This window comes from Ptiloglossa arizonensis, chromosome 4, assembly GCF_051014685.1.
Source record: "Ptiloglossa arizonensis isolate GNS036 chromosome 4, iyPtiAriz1_principal, whole genome shotgun sequence".
Taxonomy (NCBI): Eukaryota; Metazoa; Arthropoda; class Insecta; order Hymenoptera; family Colletidae; genus Ptiloglossa; species Ptiloglossa arizonensis.
The window spans coordinates 8290748-8307703 of record NC_135051.1 but is presented as its reverse complement, the minus strand read 5'-3'; the positions used below and the strand labels follow the sequence as shown (position 1 = coordinate 8307703).

General features: G+C 33.7%; 6 protein-coding genes across 16 annotated transcripts; 2 read left to right on the top strand and 4 right to left on the bottom strand.

The window, feature by feature from the left end:
• The first annotated feature begins 23 nt into the window (after positions 1-23).
• LOC143146297 (HIG1 domain family member 2A, mitochondrial) lies at positions 24-4073 on the top strand. Of its 2 annotated transcripts, XR_012991888.1 has the most exons (5): positions 24-121; positions 199-424; positions 516-785; positions 1776-2769; positions 2847-4073. XR_012991888.1 is itself a non-coding variant. In XM_076310451.1 (3 exons), exons 2-3 carry the CDS (start codon positions 286-288, stop codon positions 677-679), a joined length of 303 nt encoding a protein of 100 aa, XP_076166566.1. In that variant the 5' UTR covers positions 24-121; positions 199-285; the 3' UTR covers positions 680-955. The 2 variants fall into 2 exon arrangements, 1 of the variants encoding a protein (XP_076166566.1); XM_076310451.1 differs by lacking the exons at positions 1776-2769; positions 2847-4073 and having other exon boundaries at positions 516-955.
• On the bottom strand, positions 763-4745 carry LOC143146289 (rhotekin-2). 5 transcript variants are annotated; one of them, XM_076310433.1, is made up of 8 exons: positions 4470-4745; positions 2833-3026; positions 2558-2767; positions 2302-2481; positions 2160-2224; positions 1843-2057; positions 1387-1675; positions 763-1272 (listed from the first exon to the last, which is right to left on the bottom strand). In XM_076310433.1, exons 1-8 carry the CDS (start codon positions 4611-4613, stop codon positions 1100-1102), a joined length of 1470 nt encoding a protein of 489 aa, XP_076166548.1. In that variant the 5' UTR covers positions 4614-4745; the 3' UTR covers positions 763-1099. The 5 variants fall into 5 exon arrangements, with proteins under 5 accessions (XP_076166548.1, XP_076166547.1, XP_076166545.1 ...); XM_076310432.1 differs by having other exon boundaries at positions 765-1272; positions 1417-1675; positions 2130-2224; XM_076310430.1 differs by having other exon boundaries at positions 843-1272; positions 2130-2224.
• A 138-nt stretch (positions 4746-4883) lies between these two features.
• Positions 4884-7095, bottom strand: Rpn10 (regulatory particle non-ATPase 10). Its single transcript, XM_076310447.1, has 6 exons — positions 6937-7095; positions 6371-6511; positions 6181-6292; positions 5720-6094; positions 5324-5609; positions 4884-5250 (listed from the first exon to the last, which is right to left on the bottom strand). Exons 1-6 carry the CDS (start codon positions 6960-6962, stop codon positions 5027-5029), a joined length of 1164 nt encoding a protein of 387 aa, XP_076166562.1. The 5' UTR covers positions 6963-7095; the 3' UTR covers positions 4884-5026.
• Positions 7047-10016, bottom strand: LOC143146292 (uncharacterized). 3 transcript variants are annotated; one of them, XM_076310442.1, is made up of 4 exons: positions 9512-10016; positions 8979-9064; positions 8681-8878; positions 7047-8184 (listed from the first exon to the last, which is right to left on the bottom strand). In XM_076310442.1, exons 3-4 carry the CDS (start codon positions 8837-8839, stop codon positions 7381-7383), a joined length of 963 nt encoding a protein of 320 aa, XP_076166557.1. In that variant the 5' UTR covers positions 8840-8878; positions 8979-9064; positions 9512-10016; the 3' UTR covers positions 7047-7380. The 3 variants fall into 3 exon arrangements, with proteins under 3 accessions (XP_076166557.1, XP_076166556.1, XP_076166555.1); XM_076310441.1 differs by having other exon boundaries at positions 8979-9056; XM_076310440.1 differs by having other exon boundaries at positions 8979-9358; positions 9512-10015.
• A 622-nt stretch (positions 10017-10638) lies between these two features.
• Positions 10639-12398, top strand: LOC143146294 (SRR1-like protein). 2 transcript variants are annotated; one of them, XM_076310444.1, is made up of 4 exons: positions 10639-10928; positions 11036-11204; positions 11339-12033; positions 12236-12398. In XM_076310444.1, exons 2-4 carry the CDS (start codon positions 11047-11049, stop codon positions 12256-12258), a joined length of 876 nt encoding a protein of 291 aa, XP_076166559.1. In that variant the 5' UTR covers positions 10639-10928; positions 11036-11046; the 3' UTR covers positions 12259-12398. The 2 variants fall into 2 exon arrangements, with proteins under 2 accessions (XP_076166559.1, XP_076166558.1); XM_076310443.1 differs by having other exon boundaries at positions 10642-10928; positions 11027-11204.
• Positions 12399-12577: 179 nt separating this feature from the next.
• Positions 12578-16454, bottom strand: LOC143146291 (short/branched chain specific acyl-CoA dehydrogenase, mitochondrial). Of its 3 annotated transcripts, none has more exons than XM_076310439.1 (9): positions 16349-16454; positions 14504-14609; positions 14294-14394; positions 13952-14158; positions 13679-13849; positions 13443-13568; positions 13188-13370; positions 12966-13101; positions 12578-12858 (listed from the first exon to the last, which is right to left on the bottom strand). In XM_076310439.1, exons 2-9 carry the CDS (start codon positions 14514-14516, stop codon positions 12683-12685), a joined length of 1113 nt encoding a protein of 370 aa, XP_076166554.1. In that variant the 5' UTR covers positions 14517-14609; positions 16349-16454; the 3' UTR covers positions 12578-12682. The 3 variants fall into 3 exon arrangements, with proteins under 3 accessions (XP_076166554.1, XP_076166553.1, XP_076166552.1); XM_076310438.1 differs by lacking the exon at positions 16349-16454 and adding an exon at positions 15758-15947; XM_076310437.1 differs by lacking the exon at positions 16349-16454 and adding an exon at positions 15395-15647.
• Positions 16455-16956: the final 502 nt, after the last annotated feature.

Genomic DNA, 16956 nt, shown 5'->3' with positions numbered 1-16956 from the left:
ATGTAAAAGTAATGAGAAATGGTCAAATTTTCAAGTAATACAATCGTACCAACCGTATTTTGTTTTCTGATCGCACACTTGTAAACTCGGCCTATTGATACTAACTGAGACATTGAACAAAGTAAATTACATATTGGTATATATATTGTTGCATTCTTTTTAAATAAAAAGAAGTAATTTTGTTACTTTCAATTACAGAGTATGGTTCTTTTTTCCAATTAGTGTCGACTAAATTTAATTAAGAGTTATTCAACATTAATAAATCAAATTGAACATCTTACATTAATGCCTGAAATGCAGGAAGAGAAAACGTTGAATGAATTAGAATGGGTTCGGACGCCAGACATAAACTTAAATAGGAAAAAAGAAACCTTTAAGGAGAAACTGGTTCGCAAAGTTACAGAAAATCCTTTCGTACCCATAGGTAAACGTAACCTCTACATATGCCGCATTGTTATGTAATTTATATATAGTAACGCAAGATGAATACTTGTAAAAAAAAATGATTTCAATAGGTGCAATAGCAACCACAGCTGCTCTCACATACGGTATATGGACTTTTGCCAAAGGTGACGAAAGAATGTCTCAAATGATGATGCGTGCACGTGTTGGAGCACAAGCATTTACTTTAATTGCTATAGTTGGAGGGATTATTCTTTCAACAAAACCAAAAACATAGCTAATACATTGGCATTATGTTATTTCTTTACTATAAATACAATCCCATGAACATGTATGGAAGGAATTACTTAATGCTTGTTATGCATTTAATATAATTACAGGTTGTAAGTATTGTTCTTTGTTTCATATTTAGCTTAGAAATACTTAATTACAAAAGTTGTTAAGTAATTGTTTTCATTAAAAAAGATTAGAAAACATTGTCTATACTTATAGAGATGATAATGTATAGAATATAAAGAATATGCAAAAATATAAGACATAGTTTATAATTTAAAATACCTTTAGAGAGATTCATATATTGCAAACATACAGAGTGTTTGATCAATAATCAAATGTGTGGAATATGTCATTTATATTATTGAGTAAATCAAACTGTAAAAACATGTCCAATTATCAATAATTTCCATTTTTAATAAATTCATCTATGATGAATTGTATCTGGAAATTGCCAGTGAGATTTAAATTCGATAATTGAAGGTCGAGAACGTACATTCGTCAAAGCCCTACCAATAGGACTATGATACTCAGAAACAAGTTTACAAGTTTCCTTTGTTTTAGATATCCTTGACAAAGAATTTGGAAAAACCGATTCTGTAAAAGTTATAAATGATTTCCATGGTTGAAATTATATGCATAAATTAAATAAGAAAGCACAAAAATAACTTTTATAAGAACATGCTTCTTTTAGTTCCTATGAAGTATTACCTATTAACGGCGTTTCATCGTAGAGAGTACCTTGTTTTTTATTCTCGGCAAAAGAATTTCTCATGCTTGTGTTCCCGCTTAAATTCTCAGAACACGGAATTCGCTGCAAATCCACTGCCGCGTGTTTCCATCTTAAGTGTTCATTAATTCTCATTATGAATTGATCAAACCATCTTTGGACATCTTCTTTTGAATTCAATTCGATAATATCGCGATTCTTGGCACCATTCTCGCAATTGATTATTCGTAATTGGTTGTTCATCGATTTTGATTGTCGAACAAGTGTCTCCTGAAATGTCAGGATTAAAATTATATCTTCATAGTTAAAAGATTTGCACAATAAAAAAGTTTATAGAAAGACTGTTGACACTGGGGTTTTCCCACTTTAGTCCGAATGCAGTACATGAGAAGTCTCTACATTGGACAGCAATGATCTAAGGTGATCTTCCATCTCACCTTGTTGATGCCAATTTTATAATTAGGTTCGTGTAATCCTTCTGCAGCCTTTTTTGATTTCCATGCTTCAATTTCAAAGCCTTGCAGTCGTGCCCAGTAACGTTGATCATTTATAGTTATGAATCCTATGCGAACTTCTTTAGTGATACAATCTGGTTGAATGGCTAGACGGCAACAGAAGTGGCCAAATAATGGTAAAACATGTACTTTGTTTTCTAAAATAATACAGGTAATATAAACAATTGTAATCTTCAAAAATGAAATTGTGAATTTGAACCAACTCTTACCAAAGTTGTTCAATATCAAATCGTGCGTACGTATATTCCTGTTGGTATCGTCAAGAGTCATTTTTGCATAAGCCACTAAATTGAACCAAGGTCCACTGAAAGGTAAAAAGTTAAAGATAACAAAGTAACTCCCTGTATAACATATTATACAATATTAAAAATGAAAACACACGCTTTGGTAGAATCGAATTCCTCTCTTAGAGATGCTGCAAACTTTCTACCCACAGTTTTTGAAATTGAAGAATGAATAGTCCTCCTAATTCTCCTAGGAGTACTGGCAATACTCATATCTTCTTGCAGAATATGACTATAGACTTCTAATGACATTTCGAATTCAGCTGGCACATTGTTACTGTAATCGACAAAAATTACCGTTTTTTGTTTTACTCTATTTTTTTTTATGAGAAACTAAAGAACAATTTACTTACAACAACAAAACATCGGGAAAACTAATGTCTGTCTGTTCTCTATCAACGGGACAAAGTAAGCTGGTGTCGTGAATTTCTGTGCCGACACGAGCTAAACAAAAGACGGCGAACCTTCGGTAGTCACCGCGATTTTTAAAATGGTCAGAATCTCTCCACATCAAGGGGAATCGAAGATCAGAAATGGATAGTTTCCCTTTACCTTCTGGAATGCTGTAACATACAACATTATTTAATCATTTTTAATGTAGATACTTTTGATCGAAGATATAAAATACCTCGTCACTTTCAGGGATGTGTCCGTTCTACGATGTTGTAGCTCAGCCATGTAAGCAGTCATTCTTTTATTTGAAGTGAGCAAAGCACGTGCCGCTTCCAAACTTTGAGCAGGATGCCGCGCAGCAGCTAATAGTCTTGACGATCCTTCCTTCATTTTGACTTCTAATTCGATTTTTCGTTCTAAATCATATTCCTGAAAAAGAACGTTAATATCTATAGTAAATTGAAAATTTTCTCTGTAATCAATTTTTTCGTAGACTTCGCAAGATATTTAGTTCGAAAATTATTCTTGCTTGCGTAGCGATACTTGATGACAAAGCAATACGTCTGCACTCAACCTACGCAAATTTAAGTTTCGAGTTATTTGTCTTCTATGCATTTTTATCCATTTTATTATTCAAACGTAAAACAAAAATCAAGAAAACTGAGATTTGCAAGAACTTTCGAAGATATACGAATTAACGAATATATAGAACCCTTCTAAAAATCATTTTCAAAAAATGTTGAATTACGTTATTCATATCCGTATAATATAATTATACATTCTATATCCATATTACAGTCCATTGTTAAATTTGTAATTTCTAAACATTAAAGGAAAATAAAACAAAACAAAATGCTGTCTGTATTAAAAGGTAAACATCGTTTAAATCTAGCGATAATCCGCTAAGAAAAAAAAAGAAAATCGTTCGAAACAAAAGTTTAACCACTTTGTACCTCTGTAGGACTGCAAATTTGTTCGCGTTTATAATGATTGTTAAATTTATTGCAAATGAATAATGCTACCATATCTCTTCCTCAGAAACTCCTATGAATTTATTTCTTGCTGTGCACAAAAATATATACGTAGACAATCGAAAAAATAACCGATTTCAAACAAAAATAATTAAACGGAAATAAAGATATCTCTTCAGCCTCGTCGTGAACAGTTTCGTATCGTACTAAACGCAGCAAAGATCCCACAATGAATCACACAAAGGAGGAAGGAGTGGGATTTTTGGGTGGGATTATTCAAGTTCCCACCCATCCGCCGCGTTAAAATCAAACTATGTACTAAACTATAAAGCGCAAATAGAATCGAGATAATAAGAAAAAAAACAAGTTAGAAGGGTGTGTAAAATGAATTTATACACAATAAGTATTATTTTATATTATAGTATTGTTTTTAGTAATATAAATGTAATTTAGTTGTATAACATTTAAATATTCGGGAACCCTAAAACAATTAAAATCCATTAGGCACGATTAATCAAATTATATCGAAATAAATCTTACGGATCGTAAATTTGATATATGTAAGTGTTCAATTATTCTCAGAAATTATTTAAAATAATTTTTTTGCATAAAATCACTGAGGAATTACATATGCTTTTTTTTAATATAAATTGTGCGGTTCTCTAACGGTCTTTTTCAAAAGGAAAGATGCAACGATATGCATTACCCAATTCTTTCACGACAATACCTAATAATATCCATCTTATAAAAGGATAAATTGCTTGATTTATTCAAATAAATAATGAAATAAATACAAATTCTACCTACTTGTAACATTAAAAAATTCATTAAATAAACTGGAAATTGTTTGTAGAACAGGTTGCAGACAATAAAATTAAATTTTGTTTGAAAATAAACTTACCACTGTATTTTTACAATTTCGAATACTTTCCCGTCTCCTAACTCGTGCCTGATAATCACTTAATGACCGCAAATAATTATTTTCCTTATCCAAAACACCATTCAAGCCACGAACAGTTCCGATACTTTTCCTACGTGGCGCCATTTTGAAGTTTAGCGTCTCTTTTCAGGAATGGTTAGGAGAAGCAGCCATTATGTGAGGACGTCAGGTAAAAACACAGAAAGAGGGGGTAACAACATGCGACATGAAGTAAATATTAACTCTACGTGTTTAAATGGGTGATCATTTGAAAACTGTTGTATATTATATCTAAATCGGTGGTTTGAAATTCCACCTAAAGTGTGTCATCGGTCAATGATCGGTACTGGTCAATGCTAGTTAAAACCGAAAGATAATAGATGAAAAAATGATAAGTGAAGTTCTGAAAAATCGAAAACTTATATTTGGTATACATGTACATACCACACTACTACAATTTGGTATACTTATATTTGGTATACATGTATTCACAAAACAGGGATTAACATATAGTTATATATCCAAGAAGCATAAATTTTTCATTTCTTGTCCTTATCCTTGTCTTTTTCCTTCTCCTTCTCTTTGTCTTTATCTTTGTCCTTGTTCTGTTGGAGAGATCCAACGGCTTGACGGACTGCTTCAGAATGAGGATCAACGCCAGGTAAATTTTCTAAAACTGATTGCAAAAATGCTGGGTCGGACATAACGGCAGCATAGTCCTCCTCGACTTCCATGGCTTCTTCTTTTAGGGACTCGAGTTCTTCTACAAAAAAACAGAAAATTGTTAAAGCGTGCATGCGTGCACATATGTATAAATAAGATGTAATATAACGTACGTTGATCTTGCATGGACATCTGCATGGCAAAAGCAATTTGCTCTTCCTCTGTCATACGTGCAAAATCAGGCACATTTCCACCGGTAGACGCAGTAGTCTCGGATGCCGAAGAGGAACCTTCGGCACCCTCAAGTGACATTGCAAGTGCGCGTTTTAACATCGCTTCTTCATTAGGTGCTGTTTTAAGCGGTTCTGTTTGTTTGTTTGTAGTCACTTCAGTTACTTGTGCACGTCGTGCTTCATCCTCTTGACGTTGCCGCTGTTCTTCCATGGAAACACGTAGTGCCTGGACAATAGAACGGTAAAATAAAAAATTATTGTCTACTGACAGTATTGTATATTGTATATTGTCTATTGTCTTTGTCTATGTTAATATGAAAATCGCAAAATATATACCAATGCTAACTCTGGATCTTCGTTTGGATCGACTCCGAATTCAAAAGCAGCTCTTCTCATTCCTGTACCACCCATTCCATCTTCTCCTTGAGTTATATGACAAGAAAGTAACACGTCCGATAAATGTGGTCCAGATGCGACGTTTATCAAATAATTGCCTCCGCCGTCCTTTCCATTTAGAGTATTAATAAAAGCTGTTAACACATCAGTATTAACACCTATTTCGCCAAAATTAATCACGTCGACACAAACTTTTTCTTTCTTCAACCGCTTTGCTAATTTAACTAGTTCTTTTTCATCCACCTCTATTGGACTACCGATGAAAGCAATAATACGCATTTTGTGATTTTTACCTTGACGATGTTTCAATGCCAGCTGTTATTTAACATTTTTGTTCATGATTATTATGCTTGTTGTTTATATATTATATAATACAATGAAAAAATGATTAATATACTCACATGGGCAATTCGTATTCCAGTAATTAAACTTAGATTACCATTTGGTTGAACTTGATGAAGTTTTGATAGAATTCTACCGACATCGCTAGTCAATGTAGCTAAGACTTCAACGCTGTATGGAAATTAAATAATTTACAAGTAAAATTAGAAAATATATACTGATAAAAGAGTATAGAATAATTTGACATACTTGGCCAATGTTATTAAACCAACGTTATTCTCGGGATTTGAACGAGTCTTCGAGTGACAAACCAAATTAATGGCATCCTGTTGGGCTTGAAGCCGTGTTGGTAGAAAATCTCCATTTCTTGTGTAATCGCTGTTGTCGACACTGGAAATGTTTAAATAAGTATTGATAAACTAATAAATATTTTATATTCATAAACGAACTTATAGGGAGCATTATCGCATAACCTCTATACACGTCATTTATGAAGATGAATATATTTTATTTAAAAGCAATCAATATTTGTTCAATTTCGAATATTTTATTCCTAATTTGCATTTAGATTAGCCTTTCTACTTATTAATTCTAATTTTGCAAAGAAATTGATCGCAATTGCGCCACAAGTTGCTTCAACTTTGCACTGTCACTTGCATTCAACTTTTGTATGCTATCGAAATATTCGCTTTTGGAGGAATATTATGAAATACTGATATTATTATTAGGTTCAATCGAATTTTAAAAGACGTACGTTACAAATTTAGAAAATATAACGCTACTGGGAACAATTTTGATAAATATCAAGAGCTTACCATATCATTGTACTTTCTAGTACCATCTTGGTTCGAATCACTGGCTTGTTTCGGTCCGTTTCGTTCCGTTCTGTCGTATATAGCGTATCTTTATGTATAAGTACATGTTTCAGTTCTGTTTCGGTTCGTTTCGTTTTTGTTACTTTACGAACGAAAAGAATTGAAAAATAATATTGAGGAGAAAAAGAAAAAATGATGTTGCTTATACGCGTGAAAAATTACATTGTACATACACATATATGTTAATCTTCGTGCAGAGTATAATTATTATAAGGGAAACGAATTATTTACTATATTTGGGTTAAAAATTGATCGAGATTACGAATTAACATTGAAATGAAGGTAACAAAAAGTAACAAAAATGGAATGAAAATAGAAAGTATTTAAAGAGAGGTGCAACGATCGACATAAAAAGTGTTTGAAAAGAGAAAAAAAAAAGGTAAATTAAAGGGAAAAAGAAGATTCGGGAATCGTGTCTAGTTGGAGCGTTGAATATCTCGGTGCTTGATCCATTAAGGTTGCTTCTTCGTAAGTAGGTGGTTGGTCGGTACGACACCTTGATTTTAATAACATTTGTCTAGTTCGCCTTCTATCGGCGAATGCCCGTAAAATAACAATAAGTGGCCCTAGAAGCAACATAACGATTCCGATCGCGAGCATTATTATAGCAACTGCTGCCCCGATTCGATTTACCGGAGAACGTCTCGATTTTGTTTCATTTTTGCCGATTCCTGCGGTGTTATAAGCGATATCACTATCTTCATGTTCGAAAAAATTTCTTTCATCCAAAGCAATAAGATTGGTAGAACCAGAGTTTTTGAACTTAAATAAAACACCCGATGTGTTGTTACTTATCACAATCTTTTCCCCGTCATACGGATTTTCGTCGAGACTGAGCGCAACGATCACATTCTCTTTGTGATCTATCTTGCCTTCTTCGTTTTTGTTAGTCGCATAGTTTGTCTGTGCTTGAATGTCACGAATGTCTCGAGTGTCTTGTTTACGATTTGTTGTAGTCAGTTTGCTGATCATTGGACTCTTTTCAATTACTCTTGTACCAATATTGCCCATCCGATAAGAATCATCCAGTTTGTGCGGCCACTGTCCGTTTTGTGTAGCAATATTGACATTATCGAAAGTGACATCTTTCTGCCGACTTGCGATTTCGTGTTCGATAAGTCGATGCCATTTTTCCGCGATACTTGATTCTTGGATCGATTCTTTTTCATTCCACCTTGTTAACCTTTCCTGTAAACATAGTGTTTTCAAATCTTTTGCCAATTCGTTTCTGTATTCCAAAAATAATCTACAAAATCTCGAGGGACACCAATCTTTATAAAAATTAATTAGACAGAAAACCGCCTTTTAACATATCTCGTAAAACTAGCATAAAGAGAGAAAAAAAAAAACGTTCATCGTAGAAAGTGCGATCAATCGATATTAACTAATCGTGTTTTCACTCGATGATTGGATGCCCGTCTAAATTAAAAGTAGCCATCGTTTATTCACGTAACTGGATATAAACATTCAATATTTATGGCAGATATATGTATGTTCGTTCCAGCGTAACATGTTGAAAAATAACATATGTACATAACAATGTGATACACGAGAATGTTCATATTTCCATTGTAATAAATTGCAATACCACGAGTATTTTTTTTTAATACGTCATACGATAATGGTGCTGTTCGATATTTGAACGCGACACCGTATATTTTCATAATCGATTGAGATATCGAACCTGTATATTATGCGTGTCATTTCGTGCCGCTTCCTTTTTATCATATAGAGAGATCGCACCCTTTTGGACAAGTATAATCCCAACAATACTCCAAACAGTCAGTTGGAAAACGATTATCAATTTTGCAGACCATTTATTCGCTTTCGTGCTAAAAGGCATCTTTTTGAAAAATGTCGCACGTTGGTAACCCGCATACGTCTGAATCACATCGAACAAAATATCGATAAGGGCGAAGACGATTTTGAAAATGTATCGTCGTTGGGAGATAAAATAATTATTTCACCATAGTAAAACTTACTTCAGGCTAAGTATCACGTTCTCCGTTTCAAAGGAAATAACCATACGGTTCCTTTTTCCGGTGTCCAATCTCTAGATTCTGAAAGACTGAAACAACTTTAATACTTGCCGACATCAAGAACGAAAAAATTGATTTCAAGTGTTCCCGACTCTGTTCTCGAAAAACCTTAAAAGCTTTCCGTGAGAGTCGATAATTAACTTTCGGTTAATACGCGTTTGATTGATGTCACGAATAACTGAAGACACCCGAATGTAAGTATTATCAAAAATTAACAGGTGGAGCAAATACGCATAACGTCATTCCGATACCGTTGCCTTGTTCGCGCTTCTACTTTCGCTTCCAGTAAATATGGCAACGCTTAGACGGTCGATTATTGATATCTAAAGAAAGAAGTAATTGTTAACGCGGTTCAATACTTCCAGCCTCCGTGTTATCAATAAAACGAAAATCACTATTTTAAGTTCCATTTGTGGAAGTGTGATCCGCACGTTCATTGGTAGACGTGATCGTTACGATAAGCTCTTTTATTTTACCTTCAGGTGTCACGTTTCTCCTTTTAAAACGCACTATGTTAATACGCTGTCAATCAAAATCGATCGGCACGAACACATCGACGTAGACTCGTTACATGCATATCTGAACCAACATCTGTACCGATCGATCGTAACTGTTGCTTCGCTCTCTTGGCCGCTCACACGACCGTTTGATCGGCTAATGGTTCGGTCAGTTTGTCATCGACGAATAACGCATACGTCACACGCAACACATTGCTGGTCACGTCTCGTGGATCGTGCTGCTTGTTTGTATGTACTCACTCTCGGCTTCGGTGCGGTCACGTGTTTCTTTAATTCCTCGTACTTTAGCGAATCTCGATCGTAATGCTTGCTACAAAACTGATATGAAATCTAGATATACGGTTTGCATACACAGTTATTCTGTTTCTCGCTATCGTTAAAAATCATTACGACCGTGACGGATATGTTCTACGTGTTCTATTTGTTTGGCACTTGTATGAACGAAGTGGTACAGAGTTGAATGTTGGTAGATTAGTCTTATTGTATAGTAGTTGCGATTTTATTTTTCCGATATCTCTAGTAGACTCGTCCATGAGAACCAATTAAAAAAATAAAACAAGTAAGGAGTTCGGAAAATAGTAAAATAATATTGTAAAGAAAACAGAGGTCGGGACTTTCGTATATTTATTGTTGACATATACGAACGTTATACATTTGTACATATGTTAAAAAGAAAAAGATTCGTATTGTACGCTCGCATGAAGACGTTGACAGAACGTATTCTAATAATGAGACTTGTCGATAAACATATATGTATGTGTAAGACATTCAAACTATTTGTATACTCGAATCTCTGAATTTCTGCTTTAAAATTTCAAAGATGAAAGGTATTAGGCGATAAGATAAGAGCTATGGAATATGTTCAATTTAAATCGAAACACGAATTAGTTATTTGTGTTAAAAAAACGTGCTTTTTTCTGTAGATATTCGGATTGTAAATATATTCGAAAATGAAAAACGATTAAATTCTTGATACTTATTCGATACCACTGATAAAATAAACTGTTATAAACCTCGCCTGTGTTAATATTTTGATCCGTTGAATCCATTATGCTCCATTGGTAATCACGTAACAGCGCTATCTATTGGATGCAAAGAGTTTTAAGCATTAAGATCAATCGAACTGTGATTATGAAAGTTCGACAAATTTCGACAGTTCGATGTAAAAATTAGCAATTAATAAATTTAGAATAAAAGTTATGTAAAGTTACACAGCTATCTACACGCATATATATGTATATATTTATACTGGTCCATAGTAGACGCAATATGTATATGAGGTGAGAATACGCAAGAAACTAGCGGTTCGATTAGTGCTATACCTTGAACGGCTAAACGTGGTTACCCCACACTGTGTCAACAGCTTGAGTGAGAGGTACGTGTATTTTTGTATATAAACAACTAAATGTTTATGCGCAATAGCGTAACGGATTAATAAAATTATCAAAGATGGTAATATATACGTAAAAGTAGATATATTAGAATCAGATAGAATGGCATTCAAAATGCAAGACACTGAAGAATTCAAACTCGTAACTCATCGAAAGAAACGTGTTCCTTATATTCGAAATAGTTGTGATGGAAATGTACCTTTTCCCGATGACGATGATAACAGCAGTGACATCAATACTAATTACGAGGCACTATTTGGGTAAGATATTGCTCGTTCTTCAAAAATGTCGACGTGAATTTCTTGCGCGTATATAAACTCTCGTTCATTTTTTCAATTAAAATTGCTAGGTACTTCTTCTTTCTAACTTCTCAATTTTTTACTACACTTTTCAGAAAGCTGCTCGAGGCAGAGGCTGAATTGAGAAATTCATTGTTTGGTGATGATGTTTTTCATTGTTTGAAAGATTCATTGAGTGCTTTAAATGTTCATGGTATTTCTGAAATACTATGTTATGGTTTGGGTCATTTCTCTTCTCGCAGATCTTCTAAGTATCAATTGGCTTTACTTTTGTCTTTGAAAAACCATTATGGCTCCCAAGTCCACATATACGATCCAGTTTTTACTTTAAAAGAAATTAAGCTTTTAAAAAGATGTGGCTGTAATGTCATAAAGATCAATGAGGAAGGCAAGCGAGTTGTTCAAGATAATGTAACATTAGTGTATATGCCACATTGTTCGTTACATTTGATTAATAATTTCCTTTATGCAAATTGGGGTAACAAATTAAGCAAATGCATCCTTTTGACAAATAGTTTTTCAGTTGTGGTGGATAATTTAGTAAATGCAAATAAATCTACTCTTATCGACTACATCTTCCGTGTGCAGCCATATGTTACAGAAATTGCTTTCAGAAATAATTTGATATATGAAGAAGCTTTCAATGATTTAAATATTCACATATTTCTTGAACAAAATATTAATACAGTACCTAGGAGTTTCTGGAGCAAAAGAGAAAAACCTTCTTACAGAGATGTATCAATCGATTATTTTACTGCTAAACAAACGGAACGAGTAGATGCTAAAAATAGTAATTATATTTTCAGCTTTCTATTTGATAGATTTTCGACATTTGCAACAAAATTGATTGAAGTCATAAAGTATGCTGTATGCATAGCAACATATGTACCGAATTTATATAAAAATGATTAAGGATAATATTAATATGATACAAATTAATTAAATTCTCTGTAGAGCATTAGAATTTTAATAAACAATTTTGTCTGTCACAGGTCAGAACAAAGATGAATCCTAATATAAAATTGATTCGCTCACTTATAAAGGAAGTTCGTCATACATCGTCTGAACGGAACATGAAGGATAATATTATGGTGCATTACATACTGGAGCAAACTCGAGCTCATCAAGAGACTTCTGAAGTTTTGTGTAAAGCACGAGAAGAGTTGAAAAACTTAGCAGAGATGTATTTATGTTATTTGAGTTCTCTGCGACAGTGCAAAGAAATCCAAGGTCGATATACTGGTAAAGGTGAATGGAGTATTAAAGAAACAGCAGATCTTGTTGGATTTAAATTACCTCATGATCCAAAATGATCTTAATTCGAATTAATAACATCAGTTTAAAATAAATTTATTTAAGACAAATATTATAAAAAGTAGAAAAAGTATAATGTGTTATACAAAATACAAAATAAAGCTTTCTCTATAACAACATCAAATTTATGAATATTCTTTGCGAATACATTTGGCTATAGTTGATAGCTGTATGTTACTGGTGCCTTCATAAATTGTTCCAATTTTGGAATCTCTGAAGTATTTTTCTTGAGGAAAGTCGGTTGTATACCCTACTCCACCCATAAAATCGATGCATTTTGCAGTGACGCGTAAGGCCATTTCTAAGTTAGAAAATTCATAAAATGTAAATGTTATAGATACTCCAGTATTTAATAGTTTACCTCCAAATGAAATAGAAGAAAATTTTTATGAAACAAATACTATTTACCAGAAGCTACAAGCTTTGCCATGGCAGCCTCTTTCATAACATTCTTTCCGGCATCGACCAATCTGGCTGCATTGTAGACCAATAATTTGGCGCATTCTAGGTCAGTGGTCGCTTGGGCAATTTGATGTTGCATGGACTAGGAAAATGCAAAACATTTAGAGTTTGCTAAACATTTGATATTTTGGTCCTATACAAGGAAAAAATATGCATTATTCGTTTTACTTGAAATGAAAATATATCCTTTCCGAATTGTTTTCTTTCCAGTGTGTACGGTATAGTAGCATCCAAGCAACCTTGTGCTATACCAATCATTTGAGCTCCGATACCAATCCGACCTTCGTTCAAGAATCCAGCAGCGTATTTGTATCCGTGACCAAACTGTCCTAAAAGATTACTTTCCGGAATCTAAAAACACAAGGGACCTGTCGTGGAGCTCACCATTTACAAGTATCTTAAATATACGTATAAATCGTTTACTATAACATTATCGAAGTTGATCATGCAGGTACCCGACGCCTTTATTCCCAACTTATCCTCAGGCTTGGCAATTGACACTCCAGGTGTATCTCGTTCTACAAAGAATGTTGTAATGCCACGGTATCCCTAATAACGAGATATGAATTACTGAAACGTTCGTATATTTTCTCTCTTTCACCATTTATTCTATATTCGTTGAGGATACACATCAGATGTGCTAGAACAATGGAACTTACAGCAGAAGTGTTTGCGTTTGCAAAAACTATAAATAATCGGGCAATGTCAGAATTCGAGATCCACATTTTCGTGCCGTTCAGCACATAGTTGAGTCCATCTTTCTTTGCTTCAGTTTTCAATGAAAAGGCATCAGATCCTGAACCGGACTCTGTAAGGCAAAAGCTACCCGCCTGGGACAAATAAATTTTTATGAAAGTGAAAAAGGATGTAAAAGCGATACGCATACATAAATTCACGTTCTTATGTGACATCTGATGTTCGTTTTGACTTACATAATCTTGAGCTAATCGCGGCAAATATTTTTGTTTCTGTTCTTCCGACGCGACTTTCATAATCAATGAATTCACCAAAGTGTTATGAATGTCGACCAGAGCAGCGACGGATCCATCGATTTTCGCTAGTTCTTCAACGATCAAAATCGTTGTCATGAAATTGCATCCAGTACCGCCGTATTTTTCGGGGATCTCAATGCCCATTAACTGTTGACAAGCAATTACATACGTTAATACGCTTATATTTTGTATACATAACTTAACAGAGTGATAACACAATCGAGCTTAAAATAGTTTCTCATAAAATTATACTCGATACGGAAGGTCACGCTGTTTACTTACACCGTTTTCGAAAAGTTTTCGTACTAATCCCTCGTCTAGTTTGCCTTCTTTCTCCATTTTTCGTACGAGTGGTGAGATTTCCTCCTTCGCGAGTTTATTAACTAGAAAGCATTGCATAACCATACACAATTGCAAATGTAATTAATTGGTAACGTAGAATATGGAAATTTTATCTAGCAAACAATGAATTGTGCAACAAACAATAATTACCGGTTTCTTTCATCAATTGTTCATCGCTTGAAAATTCGGTTAAAGGGGCTGAATAACGTAATGTAGTCGTACTCAGATCTTTTTTTAAGTAGGCCGCTCGCGATATCTGAAATTTACGAAATAGGATTAAATACTTTAAGTGACTTACTAATAATTTATTCCGTCATTAATCGTTTCAAGATAAAATATATATTTATCTAACATTTTTGACGTTTGTTGTAGTTTCTCTTCAAAGAATAAAACAATTTTTCATTCTGTGATACAACAATTATAAACTTCTGCAAGAAGAATATGTATATATATTCGGTCTGCGAACCGAAGAATATTATACATATAATAAAAACATATAGAAAAGAAACGTTGGGACCTTAAACTACTATTAAACAAACATGCATACACAATTTTAATCAATTTTTTATCGTAAAGATTAAAATTTATGCTTGCTAAATAAAATATAAATTATTTTGATTTAACGAGCACATAATTGATCTGAAAATTTTAAACTATATAATGCATAAAAGAAAATAGCATATAAAAGACGACGATAGTGACTAGCGCCGCTTCTAAGAAAATTCGATGCATCGGAGACTCGAATATTAACAAGGAGAGGTCAGTCACAAAGCAGTTGGATCGTCGATATTTAATCGATAAATTTATTCTTGTGAATCACGAAAAGAAAATCATATCTACGAACATATTACGGTCGCGTGCGAAGATATCTAACATTAAAGTTACAATAAATCGGAGGCACTCTGTAAATAATGAAGTAGAACCTTATGAGTAATTCTACCAACTACCCGAAGATGAAATTCATATGTTTGAATCTCTTTTTGAACATTTGGTCATACACAAATACGATGTCTGCGAACCAAAGATTTCAAACTCACAAACCTCGTTTCCCGTAAGCGTTAACTTTAAATATTTTGAAATCACGCGTATTAATGTAGCGCAATGTCCGGAACATTTATTCATTCGTTATCCATTTAAATTCACTGAAAGAGAGCTCGATTCCAACAGCACCAATATGACACCCGTCTATGAATAGGTGATTTAGCTAATGATAATTGTTGTAATCTCAATGTTTATGTGCCACGTCACGTTGTGTACCGATACTTTTACAATTTTTCGATCTATGTTACTCGTTCAAAATTTTCCAAGTATTATATGTCTATAATACATTATTCCTGATATATAGTTATTAACCCCGCAGAAAAAAAACGCGAAATGCAAAAGAATTGTTTTGTGCATACATACTTGTATTAGTGATGTAAACAGTTTTGTATTTAATTTGAGATTCATGTTCGAGATATGAATTTGGTACCAATGAGATCTATAAAATATTTTAATTGACAATGCACAAGGTGTTAATCTGGTGCAAGACTTAACGATCCGGAGAAATTAGAAATCGGTGTTGTCTGGTCCCACGCTAGACTAATACTGATTGGATTGTAATGTTATGGGCATCGATACTACTCTAAACTCCGTTCACGGTTGAGTCTGCACGAGCGTCAAACAGGTTCTTATGTAATAAAAGAAAAACAATTTCTGATTTATCAGTGAACCCGTTTCAGTAACGTATCTTATATAAACATTCGCATTTGATATAAATTCATCATATTGTTACGTAGTTATTTTGGTGGAGAACAGTTCAGCAATCTCGGAAGTATTGTATACATACATGCATACATACGCGTACACGCGTATACCTTTATCGTTCAAACTGAATTGCGTTTACATTAAACTGTTATCGTTTGATATAAGGCTTATCCGTCTTCGCGTAATTTTCATGCAAGTTTTAACAATATCTTTATCAATACGTCGATAAAGAAAAAAGTTTCTCCTTACAAATCACTCGCTTATATCCTCGATACACTTAAGCGTCGCGTTTCAATATTAATTGTATTGTCGTCAATCGAACCTCGTTAAATCTAAAAGTGACGGCATAAACTTAAAAGAATAACCGTACATATACATAAAGTCTTGTTATACGTTCATCGGCGTGTTTTAAACTGTCTTATGCGTAACGTAGGATGAAAAAGAAATCAACAGAATAAATGCACTAATAATCAAAGTACATGGCAGTGGAGGGAGTGCTGCATTAATATTGTGCACAAACATGTTGCAATTTTGTTGCGACCATAACGCGTGGCTATTGAAAAAAGTTAATAAAAAAAATTAAAAACATTATATTGTACCAGGAGTTGTTTAATTTTAATCCATGAATTTAAACGTTATTGTGACACAATGTTATCAAATTGTACATGCTGAAACTAATTAATACACATTGGGTATTGTATTCAAAGCGAATGCTAAACTTTTTTATGCTTTCAATAGTATCACTTTGAATATTTTGGAAGATCGTATTAACAAAAACGTTTTTCGGTACACGCGACGATACCGTATGTAATATATTATTGGTTGTTCAAAAGCCGAACGCTTTCATTGGACAGCAA

Excerpts from the sequence above, each read along its gene's own strand:
- LOC143146297 (XM_076310451.1), top strand. The coding sequence starts at position 286 with ATGCCTGAAATGCAGGAAGAGAAAACGTTGAATGAATTAGAATGGGTT. Across the intron at positions 425-515 it reads AAATCCTTTCGTACCCATAG|GTGCAATAGCAACCACAGCT; the intron begins GTAAACGTAACC and ends TGATTTCAATAG.
- LOC143146289 (XM_076310430.1), bottom strand. The coding sequence starts at position 4,613 with ATGGCGCCACGTAGGAAAAGTATCGGAACTGTTCGTGGCTTGAATGGT. Across the intron at positions 3,027-4,469 it reads GAAATTGTAAAAATACAGTG|GAATATGATTTAGAACGAAA; the intron begins GTAAGTTTATTT and ends GTTCTTTTTCAG. Across the intron at positions 2,768-2,832 it reads ACATCCCTGAAAGTGACGAG|CATTCCAGAAGGTAAAGGGA; the intron begins GTATTTTATATC and ends TGTATGTTACAG.
- Rpn10 (XM_076310447.1), bottom strand. The coding sequence starts at position 6,962 with ATGGTACTAGAAAGTACAATGATATG. Across the intron at positions 5,610-5,719 it reads AAGATCCAGAGTTAGCATTG|GCACTACGTGTTTCCATGGA; the intron begins GTATATATTTTG and ends TCTATTGTCCAG. Across the intron at positions 5,251-5,323 it reads GATGTCCATGCAAGATCAAC|AAGAACTCGAGTCCCTAAAA; the intron begins GTACGTTATATT and ends GTTTTTTTGTAG.
- LOC143146292 (XM_076310442.1), bottom strand. The coding sequence starts at position 8,839 with ATGCCTTTTAGCACGAAAGCGAATAAATGGTCTGCAAAATTGATAATC. Across the intron at positions 8,185-8,680 it reads ATGACACGCATAATATACAG|GAAAGGTTAACAAGGTGGAA; the intron begins GTTCGATATCTC and ends CTATGTTTACAG.
- LOC143146294 (XM_076310444.1), top strand. The coding sequence starts at position 11,047 with ATGGCATTCAAAATGCAAGACACTGAAGAATTCAAACTCGTAACTCAT. Across the intron at positions 11,205-11,338 it reads AATTACGAGGCACTATTTGG|AAAGCTGCTCGAGGCAGAGG; the intron begins GTAAGATATTGC and ends TACACTTTTCAG. Across the intron at positions 12,034-12,235 it reads ACGAGTAGATGCTAAAAATA|GTCAGAACAAAGATGAATCC; the intron begins GTAATTATATTT and ends TGTCTGTCACAG.
- LOC143146291 (XM_076310437.1), bottom strand. The coding sequence starts at position 15,475 with ATGAATAAATGTTCCGGACATTGCGCTACATTAATACGCGTGATTTCA. Across the intron at positions 14,395-14,503 it reads ACAATTGATGAAAGAAACCG|TTAATAAACTCGCGAAGGAG; the intron begins GTAATTATTGTT and ends AATGCTTTCTAG. Across the intron at positions 14,159-14,293 it reads GAAAACTTTTCGAAAACGGT|TTAATGGGCATTGAGATCCC; the intron begins GTAAGTAAACAG and ends GCTTGTCAACAG.